The 26,910-nt window shown below is 40.6% G+C and overlaps 1 protein-coding gene across 2 annotated transcripts in view; it reads right to left on the reverse strand.

The window, feature by feature from the left end:
- The window catches only part of LOC140738471 (TRAF-type zinc finger domain-containing protein 1-like), a 51,789-nt gene that overhangs the window by 20,026 nt on the left and 4,853 nt on the right, over positions 1-26,910 (reverse strand). For both annotated transcript variants that reach the window (XM_073065783.1, XM_073065782.1), the window contains exons 2-6: positions 25,739-25,801; positions 20,260-20,395; positions 15,915-15,968; positions 9,271-9,676; positions 7,455-7,715 (exon numbers count right to left, since the gene is read on the reverse strand). In XM_073065783.1, coding sequence (XP_072921884.1) covers positions 7,455-7,715; positions 9,271-9,676; positions 15,915-15,968; positions 20,260-20,395; positions 25,739-25,782 — 901 coding nt within the window. In that variant the 5' untranslated portion in view covers positions 25,783-25,801. The remainder of the gene's footprint in view (positions 1-7,454; positions 7,716-9,270; positions 9,677-15,914; positions 15,969-20,259; positions 20,396-25,738; positions 25,802-26,910) is intronic.

Genomic DNA, 26,910 nt, shown 5'->3' on the forward strand with positions numbered 1-26,910 from the left:
GCTGCCATCACATTGAATTAATTGGCAAGTCAGGAGGGAAGGAGACAAACTGAGAATTTGCTGGTATCTTTATTTGCACTTTGACTGTTCAATGCTATCATTAGGTAACAAATTTTAAATCTGTTCAATCCACACTTGCACAACATTGAGCAAAGAGAAAAAGAAACTTAAAACATAAAAATGAAAGACAAATCTGGAATTTCAGCAAAAGTTGGAATGAAAATGATAGGACCCAATAAAGTGGAATGTCAAGTTTTATTTGCTAATGCAGTTACCAAATCTCCCCCTGTGAATCACAGCAGTTGATGCAACAATGACTCAGTAAACTACACAAAGATAATCTCTAATTTAGCCTGGTGCCAAATCTGCTAACCCGGCTGAGCTAGCTGTTTGACAAAGCACAAACTGCTATCAGAAAGCTTCAGCTGAGAAATTTTGCCTACTATTCCTGATTTAAATAACACTCCAGCAAATGGCTCAGAAGTGTACATGGTGAGAACATTACAAATGTAATAATTTGTCACATAGTTGCCTATCCAACTTTTAAGCATCCATAAATTTAGTTATGGATACTTGTCTGTGGAGCTCCTTCCCAGAAAAAGTGTCAAAATTTAAGGAGGAATTTTGTTACTGCTGTGATATGTGAGTTGGCAGCTACAAAACAAAGAAACCGAAAAGAACCCATTAAAACAAAAGATCATCAAACACCCAATGTGGGGAGGAAAAGAACAAACTGTGCAAGTAATAAAAGTATGCAAATAGCATTCAGAAATGAATACCACAATAACATGCATTAAATTGCGTTTATAAATTAAGCATGTGCTACTGTGATGGGAAGTTGTGATAGGAAGCTTTAATCAAAAAAAAAAACAGATTGCCTTAAAAGTTACAAAGGATGGACTTTAGCATATTCAGGATTGCTTTCGAAAAGTAAAATAAATATTGGTTGCAACAAAAAGAAATGCTTACTGAGGTTTCACTGTATATTAAAGAACAATGTTTTAATTGGGGAAACCAATAGTGAACTTTGAACAAAACCTGCCACTCCAATGATAGGAGTAAAAGATAAACTAAACAAACTATAAATTCAGAACAAAAACAGAAAATGTTAAGAATCTGGTTGGGATTCTGGGGAGGGAGAAGATGTCACATTGAGTCCTAGGACACTATCAGAATTTCTAAGCTATCCAAAAAGTGCTTCTGAATTAGATTAAGTTACCTGCAAATAATTTATGAATATAATTTATTTTCTCTTGAGGGATTATGTGTCCTTCATGACTTTCAGAGAACCACCTTTTACAATCTACTACCTGAAATAGGGAGAGGCAAGCAGAGATCTGAGTCTCCATTCTCCCCAAACCAAAGACTAAATAATGACTTGAAATGAATGAAGTATACAGGTAGTCCCCAAGTTACGAACGTCCAACTTACGGACAACTCGTACTTACGAACTGAGGAAGGAGAACACCGTCGCCATTTTAAGTTGTTACCGTTGACACTGTGTTGAGTGTTTAACTTTGTATTTGGCTTAAATTTTTCTTAGTAAAGTTCACCCTAACCCTGCCCGCCCCCCTCCCCCACCGTTGTTCAGCTGGTGGTGCAGTGAGATCAGCACTGGGCTGGAAAACGGAGTTTCCCGAGTTCGATCCAGTGATAGACCGTTCCCGTGCCGGGTTGATGTCGTTCCAGTGACTACGTACTATCCGTGCTGGGTTGATGTTGAGCTCGCAACTCGACCTCGTAAAAAAAACTGCCATCTCCAGTTTAAATTCCCACGCAGAATATTGTGGAGGATCAAATACCCAAACCCAGCACAGCCCCCACTTGTCCCATTTAGCCTGTCTCAATGTGGTGGTCCTTAGGACCCAGAGGACATCAGGAGCCGGCAAAGCTCGGGAGCCGCTGCCTGCAGTGTTTCTGTCCACTGATGGGAAGCGATCGCGATTGAAAATAAAGTGGAAATAATAAAGTGTCTGGAAAGAGGTGAAATGCCATCAGTCATTGGAAATGCGTTAGGCTACAGTTGGTCAACAATCGGAACAATTTTAAAGGATAACAGATAAAGTGAGAATAATGGAGCATGTGAAAGGCGCTGCCCCGATTAAAGCTACAATTATTACTAAGCAACGGAGTGGTTTAATTATTGGAATACATATGTTTCTTAAGTGTTTTATATGCATAGAAAGGTAAAATATATACTATATACTAGGACAAACAATAGACAATAGGTGCAGAAGTAGACCATTCAGCCCTTCGAGCCTGCACTGCCATTTTTAGATCATGGCTGATCAATTCCTATCAATACCCGGTTCCTGCCTTGTCCCCATATCCCTTGATTCCTCTATCCATAAGATACCTATCTAGCTCCTTCTTGAAAGCATCCAGAGAATTGACCTCCACTACCTTCCGAGGCAGTGCATTCCAGACCCCCACAACTCTCTGGGAGAAGTTTTTCCTTAACTCTGTCCTAAATGACCTACCCCTTATTCTCAAACCATGCCCTCTAGTACTGGACTCTCCCAGCATCTGGAACATATTTCCTGCCTCTATCTTGTCCAATCCCTTAATAATCTTATATGTTTCAATCAGATCCCCTCTCAATCTCCTTAATTCCAGCATGTACAAGCCCAGTCTCTCTAACCTCTCTGCGTAAGACAGTCCTGACATCCCAGGAATTAACCTCGTGAATCTACGCTGCACTTCCTCTACAGCCAGGATGTCCTTCCTTAACCCTGGAGACCAAAACTGTACACAATACTCCAGGTGTGGTCTCACCAGGGCTCTGTACAAATGCAAGAGGATTTCCTTGCTCTTGTACTCAATTCCCTTTGTAATAAAGGCCAACATTCCATTAGCCTTCTTCACTGCCTGCTGCACTTGCTCATTCACCTTCAGTGACTGATGAACAAGGACTCCGAGATCTCTTTGTATTACTCCCTTACCCAACTCTATACCGTTCAGATAATAATCTGCCTTCCTGTTCTTACTCCCAAAGTGGATAACCTCACACTTATTCACATTAAACGCCATCTGCCGAGTATCTGCCCACTCACCCAGCCTATCCAAGTCACAAACGTTTAACTGACGCTAAATAATACCAGATGTACTTGTTCCGACTTCAGTACAAATCCGACTTAAAGACAGACTCAGGAAAGAAACTCGTATGTAACCCGGGGACTGCCTGTACTACCAGATTGGGTTACCACTGTAATTGTGGAAAGGTGATTTGTTTCAAGGGAAGCAATGAGCATGTGTCACATCCATATACAGTTACATGGAGTTCAATTCAGGTGCCATCTCTAAGGCATCTGTATGTTCTCCCTGTGACCACATAGGTTTCCTCCAGGTGCTCCAGTTTCCTCCCACAATCTAAAAATGTACTGGTTAGTAGGTTAATCAGTCATTGTAAATTGCCCTGTGATTAGGCTGGGGTTAAAAAGGTGAGTTGCTGGGTGGCACAGCTCATTGGGCCAAAAGGGCTTGTTCCGCACTGTATCTCCAAATAAATAAGAAATGATTTATGTAGATTGGGGTGATGGGAAGAAAAAAAAAATCAATGATTATATCACTCAATGATAAATATTCCAGAGAGAAAATAGTTATGAAAAACCAAATTAGAGTGAAAGCTTAAAGAAATGGGTCTCAGGCAGGGTAACTGAAAACCAAATACAACCAATACTTGCAATAATTGTCTACCAACTGCATAGAGGTTTAAAAAGGAACACTGGACTATCTTTCATGTTTACATTTCCACTTAGCAGTCCATCTAATGCAAAGAACACTTCATCGAAGTTTATTCCAATATATTTCATTGAGCACATTATACTTTGTAGATGTAACAAATCTCATACCTTGGGTATGTTTTATTAAAAGTTGGAAAAAGATGCTTGATAACTTGAAAATGATTAAGGGGGTAGGAGAAAAAGGGCAGGGGTGTTGGAAATTATGTCCAGACTTCTTTATGTAGAATGTTTATAAGCTAATCATTCCAACACAAACACAGGCATAACAAAGAATAAGTATCATGCCACTTTGAGAAAGAGACCACATTGAAAAACACCATCAAGGGACTAAAGCTAAAATGCCATTATGGTAAACAGAAAAATACAAGAAGAAAGTGGCAGATTCAAATATAGAAGTCAAAAATATTTGATATTGTTGGTCTTTCTAGGAGAGCTTAGTCAGAAGAACAGAGCAAGACTTAATAGTGTCCAAGCAGAACTTGAAAGCAACATGTCAGACCCATTTTGTTTTTAAGCAACACACACAAAACGTTGGAGGAACTCAGCTGACCAGGCAATATCCATGGAAAAGAGTAAACAGTCAACGATTCGAGCAGAGACCCTTCATCAGGACTAGAAAGGAAGAGAAGTCAGAACAAGAAAGTGGAGGGAGGGGAGGAAGAAGTACAAGGTGGTAGGTGATAGGTGAAACCAGGAAGGGGGGGGGGGGGAGGGTTGAAGTAAAGCACTGGGAAGTTCATTGGTAAAAGAGATAAAAGGCTAGAGAAGTGGAAATCTGATAGGAAAGGACAAAAGACAATGGAAGAAAGGGAAGGGGGAAGGAGCACCAAAGGGACGTGATAAGCAGGTAAGGAGATAAGCTGAGAGAGGGAAACAGGAATGGAAAATTGTGAGGGGCGGGGGCAGCAATTATCAGAAATTTGAGAAATTGATGTTCATGTCATCAGATTGAAGACTACCCAGACAGAATATGAGGTGTTGCTCCTCCAATCCAAGTGTGACCTCATTCTGGCAGGAGAGAGGCCATGGACTGACATGTCAGACTGGGAATGGGAAGTAGAATTGAAATGGGTGTCCACCAAGGGATCCGGTTTTTTGTGTCAGACAGAGCAAAGGTGCTCAGCGAAGCAGACTGTCAATCTACCTCAGATTTCGCCAATGTACAAGAAGCCAGACCAGGTACAGTAGATGACCCCCAACTGACTTACAGGTGAAATGTCACTTCTCCTGGAAGGACAAGTGACAGGGTGGTAAGAGGTATAGTTCAGACAGTTAAGAGAGTCACTTGGTTTATAAAAGACATCATCAGGTAGACTGTCTCCAGAGATGGAGACAGAGAGAGATCGAGAAAGGGAAGAGAATTGGACCAAGTAAATGAAGGCAGGATGGAAGCTGGAGGCAAATTGGATGAAATTAGGAAGCAGCACCAACGCAGACATCAATGTAGCAGAAACAGAATTGAGAAGCAATGCCGGTGTAGGCTGGAACATAGACTATTCTATGCAGATGATGAAAAGGCAGGCATAGTTGAGACCCATGCAAGTACCCGTGGCTACACCTTTGGTTTGAAGGAAGTGAGAGAACCCAACGGAGAAATTACTGAGGCAAGGACCAGTTCTGCCAGACAGAGGAGAATGGTAGTAGTGGAGGGGAACTGGTTGGGTCTGTTGTCCAGAAAGAAGTGGAGGGTTTTAAGGCCCACCTGATGGGGGATGGAGGTATATAGGGACTGGTCATCCAGTGAAAATGAGACGATCAGGGCCAAGGAACCTGAAGTCATTGAAAAGATCAAGAGCCTGTGAAGTGTCACCTGTGTAGGCAGGAAGGGACTGAACCGGGGGTATAAAACAGAACCGAGGTACAGAGACACAAGTTCAGTATCTAGCTGGACAAGTGAGTTTATGGATCTTGGGTAGGAGGTAGATACGAGGAGTGTGGGGCAAGGGAACCATGAGGTTGGTGGCAATGAACGTGAGATCCCTGGATTTGATAAGGATGGATGATGGTATGGCAGACAATGGCCTATGGTCCTGTTCAAGAGGCAAGTAAGAAGAGGCATCTGAGAGTTGCTGCCTAGCCTCAGCAAGGTAGAGGTCAGACCACCAGACTACTAAAGCACCCCCTTATCTACAGGTTTGATGGTGCGGTTGGGATTATTGCAGACAGACTAGAGAGCAGCACGTTGTTTTTAAGTACACTGTTCATTATTTATCCTTTATTTCATAAATTTCAACACAACCTCAAAGTGAAGTGATGCAGATTTTAAAAAGGGAGAAGCCATAGAATGTAACCATTGAAAAAATGTGTAAAACAAGACTAAATGAAACTCACTCTGCTTCAAGCTGATACAATCAACATTTATAATCTGTCTCGGTCTTTAATGAAGTCAGTACCAGTCTTTAATGAAGTCAGTAGTCAACCCTCCAGTTTTCTTGGTTACATACTTCTTGAATAAGAAAACTGAACATGGCATCCCTAAATGGACAATCCCTTAACCCAAGACCATGCTTCCAATTCAAAGACTGAGGAAATCCTGACAGAATGTTAAGGATGTTTCAGTGAGATCACATTACGTTCTATATACTTCCATCTCAATCATTCAGCCTACAACACACTATTTCAGGAATCAAAGCACTTAAATCGTTTTTCCCACATCTAATAAAGCAACTTATGCTTCCCACTTGCAGACAGAACTTCTTCACTGCATGCTACATAAATGAGGACCAAATGTGAATTATTAATCAGATTTTTTGGCACATCAAAAACACTGGATAAGTACAAGCAATATAATACACTGGAAAGTATGGGAAAATATTAAACACACATTGCTCAGATGTGTGGAAGTGACCTGGTCAACATCCTTGTGCTCAGACTAATATCCAAGTCAGAATCACAGTAGCATCGTGGTTAGTGCAATGCTATTACAGGTTTCCCCCGCAATCCGAAGGTAGAAAGTTCCTATGAAACTGTGTGTAAACCGAAATGTCACAAAGCAAAGAAGCAATTACCATTAATTTATATGGGAAAAATTTTTGAGCGTTCCCAGACCCAAAAAAATAACCTACCAAATCAAACCAAATTAACACTAACATATAGTAAAAGCAGGAATGATATGATAAATATACACCCTATATAAAGTAGAAATATTGTAGGTACGGTGTAGTTTCACTTATCAAAATCGGGAAGACAGCGAGCCAAAACTGATTTAGAGAGAAAAAAAAAATCAGCATGTACACGCATATGCAAACAACTGCCTGCACAAGGCTTCATGGTCATTGTAGTCTTTCTTGGGGTAAACACACGTATAAAGCACACGTATAAATCTTTTTTTTGTAAAAGCGAAAATCCTCTTTGGTTAGCGAAAACAGGTACTAATGTAGGTCTTTCATAACAGTGAGGTGTCGTAAAACGAACGTTCGAAAAGCAGGGGACACCTGTATAGCTCAAAGGGTCGGAGTTCAGAATTCAATCCCAGCACCCTCTGTAAGGAGTTTGTACATCCTGCCTATGGAATGTTTGTGGTTTCCTCCCACTGTCCAAACTCATACTGGTTAGTAGATTAATTGGTCATTGTAAACTGTCCCATGATTGGGCTAGGGGTTAAATCAGGGAGTGCAGGCAGCAAGGCTGAAAGGGCCAGAAGAGCCCATTCCGCACTTTGCCTCTGAATAAACAAACACACAAACCAGAAACGTACTTTCAACAACTTACTTGTTACTTCCTCGTGGATGTTTACAGAGGCTGGGAATAGATCAGATGATGGCTGATCCTCAAACAATCCAACAACGTTTTCCGGATGTGAATACCCACAATCCGAGTGAAAGTCCTCCCACACTGGGGTCCCTGATCCTTCACCACCATTTTCGTTTTGCAAACTCAGAGCAAGCAGATAATCTAGATTAGAGTTGGCATCCAAACGTATGGGATCTGCCACTTCATTTTTTTCAGTCCTTGTAACACTGGCTGTGAAAGCTACAGAAAATGCACATCTTGTTAAAAAGTAGAAGGCTTAACACACACTGAATTAAAGAATTGCCTTTTTGAAGATAGTCACTGTTGTAAATGAAGGAAAAGCCTGTGATTTTGCACAAGTTCTTACAAACAAATTATTTGACAATATAGAACTATTTGCCTAAAATTAATGCGTACTCAAGACAGTAATGACAAACACATAGCTGCTACTGGTCAATGATTTCTATTACATTGCAAAGTTCTAGAGCATCTAGTCTAAGAATTGCTACCATTGATTTCTGGAACAGTTCCCTCATCTCAGTCAGCAGCTTCTCCATGCTGTCACAGTACAGAAGAACTGGCTGCAAAATGACATTGTACTGTTTGTATATCCACAAATCCATCAGCGCCAGAAATGGGTTTACTTAAAAGCTAGAAAGCCTGGATATGGATACAATTCTGTTTCTTGCACAGATCAAACTTTGTGGCTCCTTCAGAAGTCTGTGAGCAGGATAAAGGCCCACTCTTGACTAGGAATATCAGGTGCAACACCAAAACCTAAACTATGGTAACCTTCAGCTCAATATCAACATTTTCATTCCTCTTTTAAATTCTTTGCCAAAGAAATATTCAATCATTTTGGAAGCAAGTCATGAGGAAACTTATAATTGCTGGACTTGCTTCCCTATATCATAAAGGACCTTGCACTTTAGCTGTGGGTCTGTACATTTTAGAGTTTAGACCAGAGGTTCCAATCTTTTTTATGCCGTGGAACAGTATCATTGAGCAAGAGGTCTGTGGACCCCAGGTTGGGAACCCGTGGCTTAAACAGATGTGGAATGACCTTACTGAGATCCTGAGAGGCCACAAAAGGTAGACATTGAGATGTTTTCACTAGTGGGAAGAGCCCTGAATAAAGGGACACAGTTACAAGGGGTAGGTCAATTGAAACAGAGATGTAGAAAAAACTTTGCATGAATGGTGATGAATCTCTAAATTCTCAACCCCAGAGAACTGTGGAGGATAGATTATTAGAAGTAATTAGGTGGAGGTAGTCACACATTTGAAAGATTGGGGAATTGAGGGCTATGTTAAACTGGCACACTAGTTAAGGCAGTATATATCAGCTGTAACTATATTTAATGATGTGGCAGGCTTAAGGGACCAGGTGGCCTACTCCCACTCCCATTTTCTTGTGTCCCTCCCCTACAGGCTGAATTCAAATAAAATAATAAAAACATCAGAGTCCTTCTTCTCCAGCCCTTTGCCTTTTCCACCAATCACCTTCAGCTTCTTACTTCATTTCTGCTCCCCCACCCACCCAGCTTCACCTATCACTTTCCAGTTTTCCCTCCTTCCCCTTGCCCCACCTATTTATTCTGTTATCTTCCCCCTTCCTTCCAGTCCTAGTGAAGGGTCTCAGCCCAAATTGCTATCTATTCATTTCCATAGTTGCTGTCTGAACTGCTGAGTGCCTCTGGAATTTTGTGTTGCTCTGGAAGTCCAAAACCTCTTGTATTTATAATAAAAACAGTTTCCATGCTAAATGCTCCCCTTCCTCCCCCACCCACCTTACCTCTATTTTGGTCCCTACTTCTCATTGGCAAATTTCTTCTATCCATGATAGGAAGCCCTATTTCTCTGTTCCCATAAAATTTAGTCTCCAACGGTCTGGAAATTCTTGGCCTAACTCGCTCAGTCTGGATAACATTCCCAAATGGTTGGTTTTCAAACCAGGCTCCAACGTTTCGTTCAACTTCATATTCAGGTTTGGGTTTCATGCGGTTATTATTCTTTTCCTCCACCTCTTTGCCACATATGAGATGGTGCACGCTTAAATCCTTCACCAGAACATTGCGACCACAAGTTGGACAGAATTCTGTTCTTGATCCACAATAATCAGCATGTTCTTCAGACTTATTGAAGGCTAGCTCCAGCTCACAGTATTGACATTTGATCAGCCGCAAAGGACATTCTGTACTCTTTAAAAACAAAAGACAAGAAAATTAAACAACTTTTCTTTTTAAGACTTGCAAAGCATGATAACACTAGGCCCACTGAGAGCTAGAATTGTCTGGCTAATTCTTAGTTATTCACATCTACTGGGCATGTTACTACAGGTACCCGAGATTGACCTTATGCATAGAACTTGTATGCAAATTTTCTCAAATTATAGCATTTTATGTAAAAAAAATAAAGCAAGGTTACCATGATTTATTTACATAATCAACTGTGGGCATAGGTGAAAATCTGCTCCACCTTCATACACCAGTTAACATAGTATTGTCAATCAATAATGCTCATAGAAGGAACACACACAAAATGCTGGTGGAACACAGCAGGCCAGGCAGCATCTATAGGGAGAAGCACTGTCGACATTTTGGGCCGAGACCCTTCGTCAGGACTAACTGAAAGAAAAGATAGTAAGAGACTTGAAAGTAGGAAGGGGAGGGGGAAATGCAAAATGACAGGAGAAGACCAGAGGGCGTGGGGTGAAGCTAAGAGTTAGAAAGGTGATTGGCAAAAGGGATACAGAGCTGGAGAAGGGAAAGGATCATGGGACGGGAGGTCTAGGGAGAAAGAAAGGGGGAGGGGAGCACCAGAAGGAGATGAAGAAGAGGCAGAGTGATGGGCAGAGAGAGAACAAAAGGGGAGAGGAAAAAATAAATCAGGGATGGGGTAAGAAGGGGAGGAGGGGCATTAACAGAAGTTAGAGAAGTCAATGTTCATGCCATTAGGTTGGAGGCTACCCAGACGTTATATAAGGTGTTGTTCCTCCAACCTGAGTGTGGCTTCATCTTGACAGTAGAGGAGGCCATGGATAGACATATCAGAATGGGAATGGGATGTGGAATTAAAATGTGTGGCCACTGGGAGATCCTGCTTTCTCTGGCGGACAGAGCATAAGTGTTCAGTGAAACAGTCTCCCAGTCTGTGTCGGGTCTCACCAATATATAAAAGGCCGCACCGGGAGCACCAGACGCAGTATATCACACCAGCCGACTCACAGGTGAAGTGTCACCTCACCTGGAAGGACAGTCTGGGGCCCAGAATGGTGGTGAGAGAGGAAATGTAAGGGCAGGTGTAGCACTTGTTCCACTTACAAGAATAAGTGCCAGGAGGGAGATCAGTGGGAAGGGATGGGGGGGGGGGGGTGGAACGAATGAACAGGAGGGAGGTCAGTGGGAAGGGATGGGGGGGCGAATGAATTGCGTAGGGAGCAATCCCTGCAGAAAGCAGGAAGGGGGGGGGAAGATGTGCTTGGTACTGGGATCCCGTTGGAGGTGGCGGAAGTTACGGAGAATTATACGTTGGACCCAGAGGCTGGTGGGATGGTAGGTGAGGACAAGGGGGTCCCTATCCCAAGTGGGGTGGCGGGTGGATGGGGTGAGGGCAGACGTGCGGGAAATGGGAGAGATGCGTTTGAGAGCAGAGTTGATGGTGGAAGAAGGGAAGCCCTTTTGTTTAAAAAAGGAAGACATCTCCTTCATCCTGGAATGAAAAGCCTCACCCTAAGAGCAGATGCGGTGGAGATGGAGGAATTGCGAAAAGGGGATGGCACTTTTGCAAGAGACAGGGTGGGAAGAGGAATACTCCAGGTAGCTGTAAGAGTCAGTGGGCTTACAGTAGATATCAGTAGATAAGCCGTCTCCAGAGATGGCTGGTGTGGCATACTGCATCTGGTGCGGCCTTTTATATATTGGTGAGACCCGATGCAGACTGGGAGACTGTTTCGCTGAACACCTACGCTCTGTCCACCAGAGAAAGCCAGATCTTCCAGTGGCCACACATTTTAATTCCATGTCCCATTCCCATTCTGATATGTCTATCCATGGCCTCCTCTACTGTCAAGATGAAGCCACACTCAGGTTGGAGGAACAACACATTATATACCATCTGGGTAGCCTCCAACCTGATGACATGAACATTGACTTCTCTAACTTCCGTTAATGCCCCTCCTCCCCTTCTTACCCCATCCCTGATTTATTTTTTCCCCCTCCCCTTTTTTCTCTCTCTCTGCCCATCACTCTGCCTGTTCTCCATCTCCCTCTGGTGCTCCCCTTCCCCTTTCTTTCTCCCTAGGCCTCCCGTCCCATGATCCTTTCCCTTCTCCAGCTCTGTATCCCTTTTGCCAATCACCTTTCCAACTCTTAGCTTCACCCCATGCCCTCTGGTCTTCTCCTATCATTTTGCATTCCCCTCCCTCCCCCACTTTCAAATCTCTTACTATCTTTTCTTTCAGTTAGTCCTGACGAAGGGTCTCGGCCCGAAATATCAACAGTGCCTCTTCCTATAGATGCTGCCTGGCCTGCTGTGTTCCACCAGCATTTTGCATGTGTTGCCTGAATTTCCAGCATCTGTAGTTTTCCTCGTGTATGCTCATGGAAGGCTTCTGATGCACAAGACCCCAAAAATGATTCAATGCCTCAACTGATAAAGTTACGAAGTAAGTTGCCCAGGGTTTGAGGTCCAATTTGAGACACAACACAATTACAATTCAGGGCATGGGAGTTCAGATTTGAATTCCAATGCCACCTGCAAGGAGTATGTACATTCTTGCCATGACTGGGTGGGTTTGCTCCAGGTGATCTGGTTTTCCGGCAGTCCATGGATGTACCAGTTAGTATGTGGGTTGCTGGGCGGTGCAGCTCGTTGGGCCAGATGGGCCTATTCTACATTGTATGTCCAAATAAATAAATAACATTTCCTATCACTATTCTCATGATGATAAAATAAATCATAGCAAGAAGAAATTAAATCAGAAGATTAAATAAATAAAAAAAATAAATTATTTAATAATTTAATAAAAATATTTATCATTATCCAATAAACATTATTAGAAATTGCCTGTGCCAGGACAGGCCCAGGCTTGGATGTGATGACTGTTTTGTTCCTACTTAACCCGAGAAACCAGAATCAAGGCTTTAGTCATCACTTGAGTAGCGTAGAAGGTGGATATCAATTGTGAAACCCTTCCAAAGATCATTACTATTATTAGACAAATCTTGCAAAGAATATTTTATCCCCACAGAAAGGAATGTATTTTTAATTCTTGATCTCTACTTCTGATGCAACATAACTGATGTACCCCCAGGTTATTGAGAGAGGCAAGAGATGAGATTATTGGAGCCTTGATCAATATCTTTACAGCCATAGTTGAGGTCCCAGAGGACTAGCGAATAGCTAATGTTGTTCCATTATTCAAGAAGGGAAACAAGGATAATCCTGGAAACTATAGACTAGTGAATCTCACGTCAGAGGTAGGAAGATATTGGAGAGAATTATTAGGTTTAGGATTGATGAACACTTGGAAAACCATGGCCTAATTAGGAAGACCAAGCATGCCATGACGTGTTATACGAACCCGACTCACTTTTTTGACAAGGTGATGAGGGTGATTGTTGAAGGTAGATCTATGGATTTTGTCTACATGGATTTTAGTAAACTGTTTGGCAAGGTCCCTCATGGGAGGTTCATCCAAGTTTAAGTACAAGTTTGTCATTCAATCATACACACGAATACAACCAAACAAAACAGTATTCCTCTGTCGCAAGGTACAAACAGAGGGAGGCTTGAGGAATATACAGAGTGTAAATGAGAACTTAGAACAAAACTAAGAGGTACAGAGATGTTGTGCAATAATCTTGACAAGTGGGATAAAAGAGAATCCCAGGACATTCTATCAGCATATCAAGAGAAAGAGGGTAGTCAGGGGAAGAGCGAGTCTTCTTTTTGAAACCAGGCAACATGGGTAAGGACCTAAATGAATACTGTACTTCCATCTTCACCAAGGAGCACAAAACAGAAGATAATGAGTCAGGAAGGGGTTCAAGGATAACCTGGACATGTCACTATGAAGGATGAGTAGGTACTAGATATCGTGGGACACTTTAGGTTTACTAAATCCCTAAGGCTGAGTGAAATCTATTCCAGGTTGTGAAGGGGAAAAAGGTGGGGGGGAGGTGTGGAGGGAGAGGAATGGATAACTGGGGCCCTGAAAACTTTTCCATCATTATTATTAGATACAGATGAGATGTCAGAAGCACAGAAGATACCTAATGTTCCTTTATTTAAGGAGAACAGCAGAGATAAGCTAGATAACTACAAGCTGATGAATTTTCTTTCAGTTGTAGGGACATTAATGAAGGAAAGCCTAAGGAAGAAGTTTTATGTACACTTAGAAAGGCAGGGGCAATTCAGGGATAGTCAGCTTCATTGCATGGAGAGGAAATATTAACTCACTAAATAGACAGACATTTGTTTTTGAGGAGATAACTAACAATATGGGTGGCAGGATGGAGATACGTCTCTACCAAAAGTGTAAGGCATTCCTTCCCTCTGCCAGCTTGCAGGGCACCCTTGGGCAAGGTGTAGCACCTCCTTAGCACCCCCCCCCACCACCACCCCAGATCAAGGTCACGTGAAGCCATGGGAACAAGTGGTGGATGAACAGCTAGTACATGTCCTGGTTATTGTGTCAGGCAGACAACCTCTCAAGAGTAATGAGAATGTCTGGAGTCACCCATCTTGTAAAGATATTGTCCAGAAGGCAATGACAAACTACTTCTGTAGAAAAAATTGCCAAGAACAATCATAGTCATGGAAAGACCATGATTGCCCATGTCATATGACATGGCACATAACAAACAAACTAACTGAAAGGGCAGTAGATGTTGCTTATACGGAGTTCAGCAAGACTTTTGAAAAGATTTTATACAAGATCCAAGGTAAGCTGACACAGTTGATACAAAAGTGGTTTCATGATGGGAGGCTGAGGATAATTCACTGAGTGGAAAACTATGAAAGGTAGTGTACTGCAGAGATCATCGCTGGAACCCTTGTTGTTCATGATACATATTAACAACTGGGACATTAATGTTAATGGTATGAATAATAAGACATAAAGACGTGGAACTTAATCATACTGTGGATAGCAAGGAAGTTTGTCCAAGGCTACAATATGATACAGATCAGATAAAAGGTTGCCTAGACCTTGGCAGTTGCAATTTAACCCAACAAGTGTGAGGTGATGCATTTTAAAAGTGTGATGAATAGGACTTTGGGGTTCAAGTTCAATGATAAACCAGATAAATAAGGTGGCAAGATAGACAAAGCATACTTGCTGTCATAAATCACCCATAGAACAGGGGATTCCAACCTTTATTTTGCTATGGGCCCATGGCCATTATCTGAGGGGGTATGTGGATTCCAGGTGGGAACTGCTGCCATAGAACATAAATGTTGGGAGGTTACGATGTAACTTTACAAAACATTGATTAAGCCATACTCAAGAGTATTGCATGTAATTCTGATCACTACACCATAGACAGGATGTAGATGTGCTAAAGAGAATGCAGTGGAGATTCACCAGGACATTGACTGGAATGGAAGATTTTAGTTAAAGGGAGGACTGGATATAATGGGCTTGTCTTCCATACAGCAAAGGAAAATGAAAGGCGACCAAATTGAGGTATACAAAATAAAACACACAGGATAAAGTATAGAGTCTGGACACTTCTCCACCATGGTAAGGGCATCAAAAAACAAGACGGCAGAGGTTGAAAGCAAGAGGGAGGAGTTTTTAAGGGAGTTTAAGTGGAAAGTTCTTTTTTCTAAAAATAAAACATCACATGCTTGATACCTCAAACTCGCTGCTTGAGATGGCATTAGAGTCAGATACAACCACTATGTTTAACAGACAGGCTCTTATATAAGCAAAGTATAAAAATGATATGGACTTAATATGCAGGCAAAGAGGATTAGTGTAAATGAGAAAAAAGGTTGACAGAGATGTGGTGTGCCAAAGGACCAATTTGCATCTTAACCCTCTGAAGCAGCAGCTCCCAACCTGAGGTCCATGGACCCCTCAGATAATGGTAAGGATCCACGCCATAAAAAAAAAGGGTTGGGAACACCTGCTCTATGGGCAAGAAACTCAGAATAAAATTGAGCTGTTCAACACCAAATTATCTCACCTTGTTTAAGTGAGGAGTATTTTTTGTAAAAGGTCAAAATATCACGAGATATAGTAATAAAGGCCCACCAACAGAACTCAAGGTAAGGTGCAGATCAACTACAATTTAACACAACACTGGCGGAAGCTTAAGTACCAAACACATACCATTTCCTGTTTTGACGTTAGGATCAACATGTAACACAGAGGAAAGTTCCTTTTTTGCTAAAGATAAAATCCAAGAAGAGGAAAAGACAGATACACACCTCATGTTTTTCCAACTGATTTTTTTCCATCTTCATATTGCATTTGCAGTCAACCTGAAACATTACAGACAAGCTTTAGAGAAAATGCAAATACAAATATCTGATCAGCCAATCATGTAGTAGCAACTAGATGCATATAAACATGCAGACACAGTCAAAAGGTTCAATGCTATTCACACCAAACATCAGAATGGGAAGAAATGAGATCAAAGTGACTTTGACCGTGGAATGATTGTTGGTGCCAGACAGTGCTTTGAATATCTCAGAAACTGCTGATTACTTGGGATTTTCACACACAATTTCTAGAGTTTACAGAAAATGATGCAAAAAAACAACAAAAATATTCTAGTGATCAGCAGTTCTGTGGGAGAAAACACCTTGTTAATGACAGATGTCAGAGGAGAATAGCCAAACAGATTCAAGCTGACAGAAAGGCAACCAACTCAAATTATCATGCGTTGTAGTGATGATGTGCAGAAGAGCACCTATGAACACACAAAACATCGAACCTTGAAATGGATGGGCTACAGCAGCAGAAGACCATGAACATACACTGAATGGCCACTTAATTAAGTACAGGATATGCCTAATAAATTAACCACTGTGTATATAAAAGAAATATTGATTCTTCAACAAATCCATAGCTCTCCACAAATGAAAAACATTACAGACTAAATACAGCAAAGTATTTTGCTTTGGTAATTGATGCGCAATAAAATAATCTAAAACAGTCAAACTTGATGACATGATCAAAGACACATTTGAGAAGTATTACACTCTATGAAATGGACTTCATGGCTCTGTTCAGTGGCCTTTGCCACCATACTAATATAGCAAGGATCTAGCTAATCTAGTTTGCTAACCTAATTTCAGTTACCTCATTTTTGCAAAACTAATTTGTCTCAAAACACGTCACTTATAACGAAAGCTAACCACTGGAATACTTCATACCGGAAGAATTTTTTTTTTTAAATGGCGGGTATCAAAACTGGTTAATAAAAAAACAAGAAATTCTGGAAACTACTCACTAGGTTGGACAGAATCTGGGGATGGAAAAACAATCTCCTATCAAAACTAGCCTGACAAAGAGCCTTCAATCTGAAATATTATTGTCCTTTCTCTTTCACAAATGCCACCTAATGTGCCGTGTTTTCACCATTTCTGTTTTTACTTTATGCAACAGCATGGTGGCACAATGCTTCACGGTACAGGAGGCCTCGGTTCAAATCCTACTGCTGTCTGTAAGAAGTTAGTATGTTCTCTCCATGACTGCGTGGGTTTCCTCAAGTGCTCCAGTTTCCTCCCACAGTCCAAAGACGTACCAGTTGGTAGGTTAGTTAGTCGTTGTAATTTGTCCCATGATTAGGCTAGAATTAAATAGGGGGATTGCTAGGTGGCACGACTTGAAGGGCTTGTTCTGTGTCGTATCTAAATAAATAAAAATACAACTTGCTTCCTCCAGTGATAAAATTACCTGGTCTGGTTTCACGAGTATCAGAGTGATGCAGCAGCAACCAGATTCAGGTAATCTGATTGTAAACTGAAAAATCTCCTCACCCCCCCCCCCCCACCCTCTCCTCCCTCACACCATATCCTTTACTTTGCATAATTAAGAGTATTGTTACAATTTTGATTCAAAATTGTACAATAGCCTGCTAGCTTTTGATTTCATGTAATTCCTTTGGTGGACAGGTGTTTGGAGAAGGAATGATGAAAGGAAGATGCAGAGAAAATTAAGCCTTTCTAATAAAAGGTCATCAATCCAAAATTTTATGATTTCTCCCTACACAGCTGCTGACTGAGTTGGGCAGTATTTCCAGTTGCATCTGGGTTTTTTTTATTTCCCATTTCCAGCAGATTTTTTACTTAGTGTGTGTGCACATTAAAATGATTTATCAAAGTTAATGACATTGGCAATGAAAATGCATACATTATTCTATTGTAACAAAATCATGTTTAAGGATAAATTTCCAGAACCATCTGTGGTGTGTGAAAGAAATTCCTTCTCATCTCTATTCTAAAGGAATATCCTTCAGTCTTCATTTTTATTTGCAACAGTGTTGCCTTGAATGTGTAATACAGTGGATTCTGGTTAATTGTGCATCAGTTAATTGAGGCAGCCACTTATTTGGGACAATTCTTAATGAACAAATGCTAGTCAAGAAAATATCTGGGATTTCCTTTATTTATTTAGGAGACTATGGGCTTAAGTGGTAAAAGAAACTGTGCTGAGCAGTTTCCAGCTAGTGTCAATCACGTGCACTTCTGTGGCGATTATAACACTACATCGTTCTTAGAGCAAATAGAAGGTTGACATCTCCTGGATAGATCATGAAAACCACATATTTCACTTCTTTTATGTTGGTTATGTTTGCTTTTCATCTTTGATGTGATTCTGGAGCTACTGGAGCCTGTGATTTGCTGTTTGGAGATCGTTTGGGTATTCTCGTGCTCTGCAGACTCCAAGAGGATTCCAGGAGGCAGAGGCGGTGAGCACGGGCAGGCTGTGGGATGTTTGACTCCATTTAGCAGATTAAAGCTTCCATTGTTTACCAATTAAAGCGACAAAGGAGACTGAAGCATTGAGGTGTGGAGTGTGATCGCCAGCTGCCTGTCTTTTGATCACTCTGCTACAGAGAGGGGAAGGCCTGTCGGAGAGTGTTACCCAAGTTTTCTGCATTTTGGATGTGGACTTGGACTATAGATTTTGTTTTCCACTCTTTTAGTTTTTTTATATTGTGTTTTTTGCCTGATTTTTCTTGCTTTTTTTATGCGGGATGTAGGCTTGGAGGATTGATGTTCCCATTTTGTTTGGTTTTTTTGTGCAGGAAGAAGGATTTGGGGTTATATGCCTGCTCCATTTTTGCACAGGGAGTGGGGATTTCAGGAGTTGATGATCATGCTGCCTTTCTTTTCTTGGTTTCATGGCTACCTGAAGAAGAAGAATTTGAAGAACTTCAACTTGAAGTTGTAACTTCCAAGTTTCAAATGGCCCCTTCAAACTTTGAACTTAGATAATACCATTGCATGTGTTTGTGTTCAAAAAGCAGTGATTTTTTTTTGTCATTGATAGTTGGTAAGAAGTAAACACCATTCAGAATTGTTTAGCTCACTGTGGTTTAAACTTTCAAGTTTGGCGATGCTAGATAGCCGGGACTGAAAATGAAATGACTTCACTACTTCAACAAGTTAGGAACTATGAATAATGTGAAGTTATTGACAATCATCTTGAATGTTACAATGAAAATGAAGATTTGAAGGATGCAATCATCAAAAGCATTGTATGAAGGCAGTTCACTAATCTGCACTAAGAGTCTGTGCTGATTTTGTTCATTTACAATCAAAGAACTCAGTTGCGTACACTGGATGAATTCCTCCCTTGATAACTAGTAGGAACTAATGTATGGTATTATTGTACTATAGCATATTGGTAGTATTCTAATTTGTTCTGTATTTCATTTAAATACTTAATTTGTTACACAGTTAAATCCTAACTTTGTCTTTTATATACCTTTCCAACTATTTTCGTGAAACTTCGTGAAAATTGGGATAGCTGCTTAATTGAGCCAAAATGTACTGGTTCTGATGTGTCCTAACTAACCAGAAACCACTGTATTTGAATAAATATAATTCAATATATCATAAAATATGGAAACTAAGAAAAAGTAGTCTTAAATAATTCAGCTTTGCACGAGATTGGGAAAACGTGTACTCACTTATTTAAAAACCCAAACTTTAACAATGAACAGCATTATCTACTTCTGATCCAGTACTTGCCCAGCATTTACTTGGAAATCTATTTCAATTCTCACATTATAAATGTTGACCGTGGACCTGACCAAAGAACTGACACAAGGCTGATTTTGCTCTTAACACTAACAGTTGTACACATCAAGAAAGAGTCAATTCTCCTCATTAGCAAGTCTGTTAAAAGTTGTGGAAATGTACCACAACAAAAATGCCAAGATCAAATTAAATCTCTTAGACCAATTACATTTTGATTACTTTCACTATAGTTATTGTAATTGTTTTACAACAAGAGCTCTGAGGGGCAGGGGAGAGAGAAGGACACTCCTATTTGTTATCAAGTAATCATTAATGAACGTTAGTGAAATGCAGTGGTTATATTAAACCACATGAATCAGCCAAACGGGACAATTTTGGTTAATATCATGAAAGCTCTTTCAGGTGAGGTAAAGGACAGCCAACTCCAATACAATCATAAGTACGCACAGAGCAGTGCCTTATTGGAACACCAGAGATAAATGATAGAGGGGGGAAATTACACACCAAAGTATTACCACATACATTATTTAGCAAAAGTTTGCCGTTCTAAAGATCTTACCAGTGCGTGTTCTGTTTGAAAGTGTTCTTCCATCTCAGATTTGGGAAAAGGCTCATTACAATACCGGCAAAGATCGATGTTCCTTCTACAATGGATTTCATGGATGGTGAAGTTTGTTGCAGGAATGTCACGTTTGCTGACAATGAAACAAAATACAATATATTTATTCAAAACTGGAGAATTTAAAGTTAACAGCATCTGTTCCCCCACATGTTTAGATTCATGTTGGTATTCAACTGCCAAGAAAACAAAAAGCAGGAGTATTTGCAAAAGGATCAAAAATTATTTAAATAACAGATATCATCCTGTATACTTTAAAGAAAATACAGTCCAGAGGATCTCACATTTGACTTCAAATTTGTACTCCAAGGCACGATGAAACGTTATTTTAGCTTTCCACAGAATGAAATGGAGGAAAACCAGTAGATATTTCTGCTGAAAAGTCTGTTTATGTTGCTCTTGGGCAAGGGTTACCCATAAATGTACAACTATTGCATAAATTAACTAACTCCAATGCATTTTAAAAGATGGAAAGGAAAAATAATGAAACTTGCTGCAAATCCCCAGCAAACGAAAAAGATAGCAACAAGAGCCTATAAGATAACTTAAAAGGTGTTATAAGTATTTTAAATTCAGAATCAGGTTGATTATCACTGGTGCATTTTCTGAAATTTGTTGTTTTACAGCAGCAAAGTAACACAAAAAAAAATTACTCTAGGTTACAAAATTAAATAGTCCATGAGAACAAAGTAATGTTTATAGGATCATCAATGGTTCTGAAATCTGATGGCAGAGTTGAAGAAGCTGTTCCTAAAATGCTGAGTATGGGTTTTCAGGATCCTATACCTCCTTCCCAATGGCAGAAATAAGAGAGCATATCGCAGATGGTGAGGACACTACTGACAGATGCCACTTTCTTGAGGCATTGTCTTTTGAAGATGTCTTGGACAGCAGACAGGTTGTGCTCATGATGCAGATGGCTGCATCTACACCCTTTGCAGCCTATGTCAATCCTCCATACCTGACAGTGATGCAGTCAGAATGATCTCCATCACATATCCATAGAAATTTGCAAGAGACTTAATGAGAATTGGCGTATGTTTGCTGAACTTCCCTTCCTGAAGTCCACAATTAATTCCTTGATCTTACTGATGTTGAGTGCAAGACTGTTGATGCTCCATCACTCAACCAACCAATCCATCTCACCCTTGTATACCTCCCTATTATCTGCGATTCTGCCAATAATTGTGGTATGATTTTTCAAATTATTTAAGAATATTTTTTTAATTCTTCCATTCACTTGTAATAGTTCTCAGCTGTTTTGAATGTTTCTAACTGCAGTTTTATGATTGGCCACACACTATGTAAACTACCTGCAAAAAGCAGGGGGCTTCATCACTTTAGCCAAGGATGGGTTATTTTAATAAGTTCAGAAAAGGCAAGTTCATACTTATAACATACAAGGGCTGCAAGACTTGCTGCTGGTGATGAGGCCCCAAGTTCTGGCCCATTGTTTTAAAAGTGATTCATATTATTTATGAATGGTTGTTTAACTTCAAGTTTTTTAGGTGGAGCCCTGTAAGAATCTCATGCAGTCTGGTCTTGTAGCAGATATTGCAGTAAATGTACTGGCTAGTATTTGACACTGGTAGAGTTACAGCCAATTCCTGTGTTGTCATTATTTCAAGTCTCCCTCTACATTTCTTTAGCCCTCCCTGATAAAAATTATGTCACATCAACAATTTTCTATTAAATGTTCTACCTATTGTGAAAGAACAAATCACTTCTGCACAGCTGGATATTCACCAAACCAGCCAACTAAAAACCTCCACTGAATGGTTTGGGGCAGAACTTAAATTGGTGAAAGTCTTGGTCACTAAAGTACATTACTTAATAGATACAATGTGGCTCAACATTAAGTCTTGCAGAGATTCTGCCGGAAAAAGCGGGATCTCCCAATGGCCACCCATTTTAATTTCATTTCCCATTCCAAAATGTTTATCCATGGCTTCCTCCACTGTCATAATGGGGCCACACTCAGATTAGAGGAACAACACCTTATATTCCGTCTGGGTAGCCACCAACCTTATAACATGAACTGGATTTCTTGAACTTCCAGTATTGCCGCCCCCTTCACATCCCCTTTTCCCTCTCTCACCTTATCTCCTTGCCTGCCCATTGCCTGCCTCTAGTGTTCTTCCCCCACCTTTTCTTTCTCCCATGGCCTTGAGTCCGTTCCTTTCAGACTCCCTCTTCTCCAGCTCTGTATCTCTTTCACCAACCAACTTCCCAGTTCTTTACTTCACCCCTCCTCCTCCCAGTTTCACCAATCACCTTGCGTTTCTCCCTCCCCACCCCCACCTTTTAAATCTACTCCTCATCTTTTTTTCTCTAGTCCTGCTGGAGGGTCTCAGCCTGAAACTTCAACTGTACTCTTTTCCATCGATGCCACCTGGCCTGCTGAGTTCCTCCAGTATTCTGTGTGTTGCTGTTCACCAGTTCACTGTCTAAATATTCCTGTTTGGAAAACTCAATTTTAAAAAGCAGAATCTAACTTTACAGTACCTCAAAGAGCCTCTGATCAGCACTCAACACAAGAGCTTAAGAACACAGCTTTATCTGATAGATTAGCAAACAAAGTAGTTAAATTCAGAAAAGAACTGAACTAACTTTCATGCACAGAAATATCAGAAATTGACATGAAAAAGAGAGTGGCTATTCAAGATGGCATATCTTGAATATCTTGATGGATATGCAATGGCAAGCATTTAAAGATCACATGGATGAACTACAACAATTGTTCATCCCAGTTTGGCAAAAGAATAAACCAGGGAAGGTAGTGCACCCGTGGCTGACAAGGGAAATTAGGGATAGTATCAAGTCCAAAGAAGAAACATATAAATTAGCAAAAAAAAGCAGCACACCTGAGGACTGAGAGAAATTCAGAGACCAGCAGAGGAGGACAAAGGGCTTAATTAGGAAAGGGAAAAAAGATTACGAGAGAAAGCTGGCAGGGAACATAAAAACTGACTGTAAAAGCTTTTATAGATATGTGAAAAGAAAAAGATTGGTCAAGACAAATGTAGGTCCTTTACAGTCAGAAACAGGTGAATTGATCATAGGGAACAAAGACATGGCAGACCAATTGAATAACTACTTTGGTTCTGTCTTCACTAAGGAGGACATAAATAATCTTCCGGAAATAGTAAGGGACCGAGGGTCTAGTGAGATGGAGGAACTGAGGGAAATACTTGTTAGTAGGGAAGTGGTATTAGGTAAATTGAAGGGATTAAAGGCAGACAAACCCCAGGGCCAGATGGTCTGCATCCCAGAGTGCTTAAGGAAGTAGCCCAAGAAATAGTGGATGCATTAGTGATAATTTTTCAAAACTCCTTAGATTCTGGATTAGTTCCTGAGGATTGGAGGGTGGCTAATGTACCCCACTTTTTAAAAAAGGAGGGAGAGAGAAACCGGGGAATTATAGACCGGTTAGTTTGACATTGGTGGTGGGGAAAATGCTAGAGCCAGTTATCAAAGATGTGATAACAGCACATTTGGAAAGAGGTGAAATCATCGGATTTGTGAAAGGAAAATCATGTCTGACGAATCTTATAGAATTTTTTGAGGATGTAACTAGTAGAGTGGATAGGGGAGAACCAGTGGATGTGGTATATTTAGATTTTCAAAAGGCTTTTGACAAGGTCCCACACAGGAGATTAGTGTGCAAACTTAAAGCACACGGTATTGGGGGTATGGTATTGACGTGGATAGAGAATTGGTTGGCAGACAGGAAGCAAAGAGTGGGAGTAAACGGGACCTTTTCAGAATGGCAGGCAGTGACTAGTGGGGTACCGCAAGGCTCAGTGCTGGGACCCCAGTTGTTTACAATATATATTAATGATTTAGACGAGGGAATTAAATGCAGCATCTCCAAGTTTGCGGATGACACGAAGCTGGGCGGCAGTGTTAGCTGTGAGGAGGATGCTAAGAGGATGCAGGGTGACTTGGATAGGTTAGGTGAGTGGGCAAATTCATGGCAGATGCAATTTAATGTGGAAAAATGTGAGGTTATCCACTTTGGTGGCAAGAACAGGAAAACAGATTATTATCTGAACGGTTAGGAAAAGAGGAGATGCAACGAGACCTGGGTGTCATTGTACACCAGTCATTGAAGGTGGGCATGCAGGTACAGCAGGCGGTGAAAAAGGCAAATGGTATGTTGGCATTCATAGCAAAAGGATTTGAGTACAGGAGCAGGGAGGTTCTACTGCAGTTGTACAAGGCCTTGGTGAGACCGCACCTAAAGTATTGTGTGCAGTTTTGGTCCCCTAATCTGAAGAAAGACATTCTTGCCATAGAGGGAGTACAGAGAAGGTTCACCAGATTGATTCCTGGGATGGCAGGACTTTCATATGAAGAAAGACTGGATCGACTAGGCTTATACTCGCTGGAATTTAGAAGATTGAGGGGAGATCTTATTGAAACGTATAAAATTCTAAAGGGATTGGACAGGCTAGATGCAGGAAGATTGCTTCCGATGTTGAGGAAGTCCAGAATGAGGGGTCACAGTTTAAGGATAAAGGGGAAGCCTTTTAGGACCGAGATGAGGAAAAACTTCTTCACAGAGAGTGGTGAATCTGTGGAATTCTCTGTCACAGGAAACAGTTGAGGCCAGTTCATTGGCTATATTTATGAGGAAGTTAGATATGGCCCTTGTGGCTAAAGGGATCAGGGGGTATGGAGAGAAAGCAGGTACAGGGTTCTGAGTTGGATGATCAGCCATGATCGTACTGAATGGCAGTGCAGACTCGAAGGGCCGAATGGCCTACTCCTGCACCTATTTTCTATGTTTCTATCTATTGTTTGTTCATTGAATATTCTCAAATTGCCAGTGCCTGCTGATTCCTGCATACAGGCATAATGGTTAATCCCCACTCAAGTGCCAGACACTAATTTAGACTTAAATGTCTATTATCATTAAAGTTCCACATTGAAGCCATACAGAAAGCAAAGAAAAACAAAGCTAAAATAAAGCAGGACAGAAATATTATAATGAGAAAAATAAGCTTGGAGAGAATTATTCGGACTACGGATCTAGGACCAATTTCCAGTCTCTGTAAATTCCGCCATACTACCAAACTGGATTTCTTCCACACTAATTTTCCAGGATTTGAGAAGGTGACAGTGAGCAGCTTTTAGAACAACCACAATCCTTCCTTTTAAATTACTTTCATAGCATTATTTGTCCTGAATTCAAATATCAAAAACAAGTGACATATTTCCTTGGCGCAATAGTGTCTAATTAGCAGAACATAAATCATTACAAATTTCATGTTCTTGATGCCCTTATTATTTCCATTGTTGTTGCTGTCAGAGTAGGTGATGTGAGCAACAGTCATATACGCTCAGAGAGACAAAGCAGCTTTCAAATACATCCTTCGGCAATTTCCTGAAGTAATAATCTATGTTAGTCTCTTACCAGTTGGCGCATAGTCGGGTTTCCTCAGTTTGACTGTCAGACATGGTTGCTTTTGCTCAAAAACTACAAAACAAAATAGACAAATACATTAGTGCTCAGTTATGCTTTGATGACAGCAAGCCTTTTCAAATATGATACCGACAACAGGACTGTACCTATTTTAAATCAAATCAGGATACATCGCCAAAACCTTTCTTTCTCCTTTATCCCCTATCCCAAAAGAATGCTCCTGGTTTTCCTACAAACCATATATTAAGTCAGATTTCAGACAGCAAAAAAAATTTAAGATAAGCTTCAGAGGAAAAGTACCCAAGCTTTGTAAATCATTTTCACTGATGAATGATAACAAAATGCAATGGTCACAATTTACAGCTTCAAACATTTTGCCCCACCAATGATGTACAGTACCTGCACGTTTTACATTTTCCCTTTGTAAACCAAATGAGACAATACTAATTTACAAAGATCTCCCATACAAATTAATGCAGCTGTTCAACTGATTCTGCTCATTTACTTAGCTAGAGTCCTGTATCTCAAACAAATTACACCACATCAGACAAACAAAAAGCTACTAATTCTCAGCCCTTCAAATACCGATAAGTTTCACCAACCCGATTGAAGTATTTTCACAGCAAACTACTCAAAAGTTCACAAAGATAGAATTTCTATTTACTTGAAATAGCTTCTGTCCAACATATTGCACCAACTACAGAACTGCCTGGCCAAATAATGATTTTAACCTGCCTGCAGCTCAGAACCACCTTCAACCAGTCTCACCCATCTGTGTCACAGTAACCAAAACATCAACTGTCACTTTCACCAGTAATATTTAGGATAAATCTTTCATTCATTTCTTCGCTTTTTTAGGAGTAGCACACCTGCACTAACGCCCTCAAGTAGAGAGCTCAATTTAAACAATTTAAACATTCAGTACTTCAACTTTCACTTTCTATTTCCCTGCACAGGAAGTTTAAATTCTGTGCATACAGAAAGATTTCTTGGCTTCATTTCAACAATATGAATTCATAGACAGGAAGAATCCTGGACTATATTATCATATGTATTTCCAAAACATCAAATGAAATCTGCTTCAACCAAATCTAAACTTCAAAGTAAATTTTATTGTCACAGTACATATATGTCACCATATACAACCCCTGAGATTCATTTTC

This window comes from Hemitrygon akajei, chromosome 14, assembly GCF_048418815.1.
Source record: "Hemitrygon akajei chromosome 14, sHemAka1.3, whole genome shotgun sequence".
Taxonomy (NCBI): Eukaryota; Metazoa; Chordata; class Chondrichthyes; order Myliobatiformes; family Dasyatidae; genus Hemitrygon; species Hemitrygon akajei.